Source organism: Macrobrachium nipponense, chromosome 19 (assembly GCF_015104395.2).
Source record: "Macrobrachium nipponense isolate FS-2020 chromosome 19, ASM1510439v2, whole genome shotgun sequence".
NCBI classification, from domain to species: Eukaryota; Metazoa; Arthropoda; class Malacostraca; order Decapoda; family Palaemonidae; genus Macrobrachium; species Macrobrachium nipponense.
The window spans coordinates 65,431,699-65,439,399 of record NC_061088.1 but is presented as its reverse complement, the minus strand read 5'-3'; the positions used below and the strand labels follow the sequence as shown (position 1 = coordinate 65,439,399).

Here is a 7,701-nt window from a genome sequence, read left to right as displayed (position 1 = left end):
TGCTTCCGCTAAAAAAGAATGAGGGAGTGTCTCTAGAGGTTCGGAGCCCAAACCTAACCTTGTTCTCAGACGCTTCAGAGACGGGATGGGGAGCGACTAGGGGCAAAAGAAGTGTCGGGCAGATGGGAGAGAGAACAGAAGGACTGGCATATAAACGCCAAAGAACTATATGCAGTGTTCTTGGCTCTGAGATTCTTCTAATCAGAAGTAAAGAATCAAGTGATCCAAGTCAACGCAGACAATACCACGGCGTTGGCTTATATAAAAAACAAGGGGGGACGCATTCGTTCTCCCTTTACGAGATAACGAGGGACCTGCTGTCATGGACGGAGGAGAGGACATCACACTCCTAACCAGGTTTGTGGAAAGGAAAAAGAATGTGAGGGCAGACAGGCTCAGCAGAAACAAACCAAGTTCTCCCACGGAGTGGACTTTACACGAGCAAGTTTGTCAAAGTCTGTGGAACCTGTGGGGAAGGCCACAAATAGATTTATTTGCGACATTCCTTTCAAAAAGGATAGACAACTTCTGCTCCTCAGTCGAAGACCCGAGAGCGATAGCGGTAGATGCCATGCTACTGGAGTGGTCGGGACTCGACGCTTACGCCTTCCCTCCATTCAAGTTGCTAGGAGTAGTGATGAAAAAATTCGTAGCATCAACAGGGACGAGACTAACACTCATCGCCCTGTTTTGGCCATCCCGAGATTGGTTCACAGAGGTACAGGAATGGACAGTAGACTACCCAAGATCTCTTCCAAACAGGATAGATGTTCTCAAACAACCCCACTTCGAGAGGTACCATCAAAACCTCCCCGCTCTCGCTCTGACTGCCTTTCGACTATCGAAAGATTGGTCAGAGCGAGAGGCTTTTCAAGCAAAGCTTCGAAAGCAATTGCTAGGGCCCGAAGATCGTCAACCATTCGGGTATACCAATCGAAGTGGGATGTGTTCAGAAGATGGTGTAGGAAGAATAAACTGTCCTCCTCCGATACCTCTGTGACCAATATAGCAGATTTTCTGTTATTTCTGAGAGAGGAAGCTCATCTTTCAGTTTCTACCATAAGAGGATACCGAAGCATGCTCTCGTCAGTTTTTAGAAATAGAGGATTGAATTTGGCAGAAGATAAAGATTTACACGATTTAATAAGATCGTTTGAAACCTCTAAATCTATATCCTCAGTTCCTCCAAGCTGGAACCTGGATGTAGTACTCAAGTTCCTCTCGTCAGAAAAGTTTGAACCTCCCGACCGTGCCTCATTCAGAGATTGGACGAGAAAGTGTATTTTCCTCATAGCCTTAGCTACCGCTAAGAGAATCAGTGAAATCCCTGCCCTAGATTCTCGAGTGGGTTTTAAAAGAGACGCGGCTATCTGTGCTTTCCAAACTTTATTTTTAGCAAAAAATGAAAACCCTTCGAAACCCTGGCCAAGGAGTTTTGAAGTGAAAAGTCTTTCAACTTTGGTGGGAGACGAAATTGAAAGAACTTTATGCCCAGTTAGAGCTCTTAAGTTCTATCTTAAAAAGAAAGAAGAGCTGCGGGCATGTAAACAAAGTTTATGGTGCGCAGTGCGGGATACGAAAAGGCCAATGTCCAAAAATGCGTTGTCATATTTTGTTAGAAGTGTGATTACGGAAGCTCACAGTGTACGTGCAGACGATTCCTATAAGTCACTGCGAGTAAAAGCTCATGAGGTAAGAGCTGTGGCAACGTCATTATCTTTCCAGAAGAATATGTCTATGAAGGATATTATTAATGTGACCTATTGGAGATGCAATTCGGTATTCGCATCTCACTATCTTAAAGATGTTAGGATTACCTATGAAAAGTGCTTCTCTATGGGTCCTTTCGTGTCTGCGGATATAGTGCTGGGAATAGGGACGCGTACCGATCCTTAACTGAAAAGATTAAAATTTGTTTATGAAAAACCCTACCTTTGAGTTAGACTCTTTAAGTTTCTTCTTACATGACGGCTGGATGTCGCACAGGCGGCCGTTGCCTTGGTTAAGTAAGGAACTGTGAGTTTATCTTACAGGATACGCTATACTATAGGAGACTGTGTCTTTGATCGTACGTAAATCTTCCCTTTCCTTGAGGCAGGTTTTTGGTTTACTACTGATAAGGGTGCTAGTTGTCGCAAAGGCGGCCGTTACCCTTGTCAGTAAGGAACTGCGATTGTGCCTTATAAGCGGAGTTGTACTAAAGGCTTTGTCTAAAAATCTGTGCATGAACCTCCCTTTTGAGACAGTATTAAGGTTTTTCTGATGGCACGAGCACTTGACGTCACACAGGCGGCCGTTGCTTCTGCCAGTAGGAGGCCTTGAATGGGTCTTAAAAGCGGGGTTGTACAAAAAATTTAAATTTTGAATTTATATTGTTCGTAATTAAGTGATGTGTAAGATAATTGTGTTTGAGTTTTTTGGTTGTTTGCAAGGGGTTAGGGGATGATTCCTTGCAATCTTAGAAATAACATGGTGTTAGGTTAAGGTGATCGGGATCGGTATTGTGCTCCTTAGAAAAAAGGTACTTGTCATATAAGTGGATTGAAACCCTTTGACATAGCCCTTAATAGGATCGGCCAAGTAAGTGGATAAGACCCCTTTGGCAGACCTACAAGAACTCTTAGCAATAGATCAATTTCTCGCTGAGGCTCTTGAGACTAAGCAGACCCTGGTTATTAATCATGAAGTCTTCAGTCTAAACAGGTAGGAACCAAGGTTTTATTTAATTATTACCTACAACGAATGTTATGATTTCTGTTTAAATCAGTTATTAGCTGTCTTTTTACCCTCCTCCAATGGTGTGAATCAGCTAAGTATATATCTGACAGGTAAGTTGAATGTATAAAAATGATATTTTTTTGATACAATAAAGTTTTATACCTGGCAGATATATACAATTAATTGCCCACCCATCCTCCCCTCAGGAGACAGATGGTTTAGAAAAAATATTATGGAAAACGGGAATGGTTCCTATCTGGATATTCTATCAGAATCTATTATAAATAGACCTGAAAAACCTCTCCACTCTGAGTCTGTCCGCGTGCAGACTGACCAGAAGTGGACATGAATGAGAGGTTTTTTCAAGGTAAATGACAATAGTCATGGCTAAGACGTAGAATTACTGCAGATCGTGCTAGATGGAATGAGGAAACTGTCCTCTTCCAATACCTCTGTGAACTACATAGCGAGGTTTTTTCTTCACTTTCAGAGGGAAGAATCACCTATGTATATATCTGCTATTAAAGAACGCAGTAAAAGGCTATACTCTGTCTCTACAAGGGGAATTAGAGATAACAGAGGATTAAGATTTCGGGATCTTATACAATACCACAATACGACAAGAGTAGGATATCATGTACTTCGAATGGGATCTTTTTGTGGCCACAGATTCAGTGTTCCAACAAAATGGAACTGCTCCTCATCAAACTTCTTTGAGAAGTTTATGAAGGATTCTTTGTTTCTCTTACCCTAAACGACCAAGGAGACAAGTGATTTTTTTGTGCATTGGAATCTCGCATCAGATTCAATGGAGACTCGGCAATGGGTTCTTGCCAGCATAGTATGTCTGGCAAAAGAACTAAAACCCTCTATTCTACGCTTTCAGATAGAAGTTTCGTTGCCCAGCAGGGTACTTTCATTTTCATCTACGAAGAAGAGATGGTTTAATCGTTTGCCTACAGAGTCTTCTTGTGCGATGAGGGCTCGAAATGCTTCCCAGAAGGTATTCAGAAGGATACAATGAAAGCTAGAAATCGGGTTCCGCCCAATTTCAGCTCGGAGTCTCCTTCGACTTTCAGGGACTCCTTCCCTTCCTTCGGGCAAGGATAGGGAAGATCTGCAACGAGGAACCTCATCAACATGTAAGAAGAGACCTCGGTTTAGCAAGGAAGTTCACGAGATCCTCCTCGGAGGAAGACTCTTCTCTCTCGTATTGTTAGATATCCTGTCGTCTACTGAGTGTAGCTGACTACAATCACCTCCCCTTGCCAGGGGCCAAAAGCTCAAAGGGGAAGAATTTCTTCCACCCTTCTCCAGTCTCCTGTTAAACTATGTGGTTGTTCAGGACTCTCGGACAATGTAGCGCCAGCCAGGCGCCAAAGGCCAATACAGGCGAAAAACGCCAGAGGTGGACAGTTCCAAGGAACTGTCATGGTCGGATACTGAGAAGGAGCGGGCCTCCAACCTTGCGCCAGAGGCGAACAAATCGGACAGATATAAGAGTGTCCGATGTGGACATCGCCAGACAGCCTAGAGACACTTCCAAGCTCGAAGCTCCAGCAAGTGAGTAGGAGCCAAGCCAGGCGTGAGGCGCCAGCCAGGCTCTAGGAGCCAGCCAGGCGCCATCCAGGTGCCAGGCTCCTTCAAGGCTAGGCTCCAGTCAGGATTGAGGATCCATCCAGGCGCAAGGCTCCTTCCAGTAAAGAGAAACCTAAAGCTCTGTCATGTAAGAGGGCTAGTCCCCATTGATATGATACAGGTAAGGCTCTGCCATGTAAGTGGGTCAGCCCCCATTGGCACGATCCAAGAAGGCTCTGTCGTGTAAGCGGGCTAGCCCCCATTGACATGATCCAGAAGGGTTTGTCAGTCATAGGTCCCTACCTCGCTGAAACTCTTGAGGCATGCAGACTCATAGACAGTAATCATGAAGTCTTCTGCCAGGCTCCAGGCGCCTTCCAGGCGCAAGGCGCCAGCCAGATGCAAGGCTCCAGCCAGGCGCGAGGCGCTAGCCAGGAAGGAGGAGCCAATCAGGCGCCAGCCAGGCGCGAGGCGCCATCCAGGCGCGAGGCGCCATCCAGGCGCGAGGGCCATGCCCATCCAGGCTTCTAGCCCATTCGCCAAGGCTCCAGCCAGGCGCGAGGCGCTAGGCACGAAGCGCTAGCCAGGCTCCAGGCTTCACCCAGAAGAGATCTATATTAAAGAACGCCCTGGCCTTCTTTGAGACAATGTGATCTCCTAAGCACTTGATAAGTGCATTGATGATTCCTTCAAACAGCTGAGAATTAAAAGCGAATGAAGTGCGAGCTTTTCCGAATTCTTGTTCTTTCCTTAACAATATGTCATAAGGACATATTAGCTGTCACATACGGGAGATGCAACTCTGTGTTGACTTCCCATTATCCGAAGGATGTCAAGATAACCTTCGAGAGATCCTTCTTTCTTGGTTGATACGTGTCTGCGGATACATTGCTGGGATAGGGAGCAGATACTGATCCTTAACTAGTGAGTTAAATTTTATTTAACATCATGTTTTTTCTTTGGGTTGTTTGAAAGGAGTTTGGGGATAACTCTTTTCAACTTAAGCACTAACCCTCGTGTTAGGATCAGGTGATCGGGATCGGTGTTGTGCTCCTTAATTATGCCACTAGGCATAGGCATATCGTCATGTAAGAGGCTTTGTCGAGTAAATGGATAAGACCCCATCGACAGACCCACAAGAACTCTTAGCCATAGGTCACATCCTCGCTGAGGCTCTTGAGGCGAAGCAGATTCCTAGGCATTAGCCATGGAATCTTCCGCCTGAACAAGTAGGAACCAAGGTTTTATTTATTTATTACCTACAACGTATGTTGTTTACCTGTCTATTCAGTAAATAATTGTCTCTTTCCCACCACCAAGGGTGTCAATCAGCTAAGTATATATCTGCTGGGTAAGTTCCATGTACAAAAATGATATTGTTAAGATACAATAAAGTTTTGTACATACTTACCTGGCAGATATATACGATTGATGGCCCACCCAGCCTCCCCTCAGGAGACAGGTGGAAGAGAAAATCTGGTTCTAGAACGGTAATCGTTCCTATTCCTGCCACCCAGCGGCAGGGGCGGTAGATCACCTGACCTACCTGCAGCGTGTGCCGCGAAATTCGAATTTCTGTCGGGGACGACGGAGTCTATAGCTAAGTATATATCTGCCAGGTAAGTATGTACAAAACTTTATTGTATCTTAACAATATCATTTTTCCTAGAATTATTTACCATTGACTAGTTTAACTCATTCCCTGTTAGTGTCTCCTGACTTTACTTCAATTTCTTTGCAACAATTGTGAATACACTTATTAGTAGTAGTATGTAAATGTATGTACAGTAGCATTAGATATGTGAATTAAATTATCTTTGATATTCAGATATGTAATATTTTAAAATTAAATGCATGTTTTTTTGTAGCTGAAGTATGTACTATCTGGTAAATGTGTATTGATAGTAGGACTGTTTTGACTGCCTTTAAAGGAAATTACCAAATTCAAATGCTGCATAATAATTTTGAGCAAATTGAATGGATTAGTGACTGAAATATGTACTATTGTTGTTCTTCTCTGTTACCCAGGCAGCCATGTCTCCAGAAAAATCTACTGAAAAGAAAGCTTCTGAGAAGAAGGTAGCTGATAATAAATTGGAGGAAAACACTTTGTCAAATGTAATTACCGATGGGGGCAGACTTGTTAAAATGGAAGTAGACTACTCTACCACTTGTGATGAGAAAATTCCTGCTGCCAAACAGATGGCCAAAGATGGTCGAGTACAGGAAGCTGTGGAAAGTTTAATGACGCTAGAAAAGCAAACCAGAACGGTATGTATGTAGCATATTTCCATTTGCCTTACATAACGAATATAAATGAGTATTTTATGTATGCAACTTACCAAGTAGTTATACGTATAGCTATAGTTTCTATCCTTCAGGAGCTAGAATTTTGAAATTTGCGTAGCACTCTATTATATTTTGGCCAGGTGATAACCTTCCGCCCAGCACCGAAAATCAGTTGTTTCTGCTAGCTGGTACTGTCAACAGTGTTCAGCAGTAGTTAAATTTTTTGGAATTTGTTTACTTCTGGTTTATGACTTGGAGATTTTTGGTTAAGTACTCCGATATTTTGGTAGACGATTCGGCAATATTTAGTTATAAACAGGATTTAATGGCCTAATAGTCTTTTGTTCCTTCACAATATACAAACCCTTGGTCCTTTACATTAGGAATTACTTTCAGAGTAGGCTGGGATAAGACCATTAAATTTTTTACCAAGGTGGTGAGGCAGTAACTACCGTCCTACCTGCCTGCCCAGATGTAAACACTCCACTTTACTTTCGGCCATCTTTCAGTGAAGATGTATGTTGGTGAGCTCTTGTTGACTAGCTGTTATAATTTTCCCGGTTGGATCTTTCTTTTATTATTTTGCATGAATGAATATATATATATATATATATATATATATATATATATATATATATATATATATATATATATATATATATATTATATTATATAGATATATTATATATATATGTTATATTATATATATATATATTATATATATATTATATATACTACGCTGTATATATATATATATATATATATATATATATATATATATATATATATATATATATATATATATATATATATATATATATATATATATATATATATATATATATATATATATATATTCATTCATGCAAATATAAAAGAAAGATCCACCGGGAAAATTATAACAGCTAGTCAACAAGAGCTGACTAACATTATATATATATATATATATATATATATATATATATATATATATATATATATATATATATATATATATATATATATCAGGCAGTCCCCGGGTTACGACGGTTCCGGCTTACGACGTTCCGAGGTTACGACGCTTTTCTTAAATATTCAATGGAAAAATCTCCGTCCTGGGTTACGATGCTTGTTCCG

At 41.5% G+C, this 7,701-nt stretch overlaps 1 protein-coding gene across 1 annotated transcript in view; it reads left to right on the top strand.

Moving 5' to 3' along the window:
• Window positions 1-7,701, top strand: part of LOC135217703 (26S proteasome non-ATPase regulatory subunit 12-like) — a 431,722-nt gene that overhangs the window by 7,448 nt on the left and 416,573 nt on the right. The window contains exon 2 of the mRNA XM_064253692.1: window positions 6,325-6,567. Coding sequence (XP_064109762.1) covers window positions 6,331-6,567 — 237 coding nt within the window. The 5' untranslated portion in view covers window positions 6,325-6,330. The remainder of the gene's footprint in view (window positions 1-6,324; window positions 6,568-7,701) is intronic.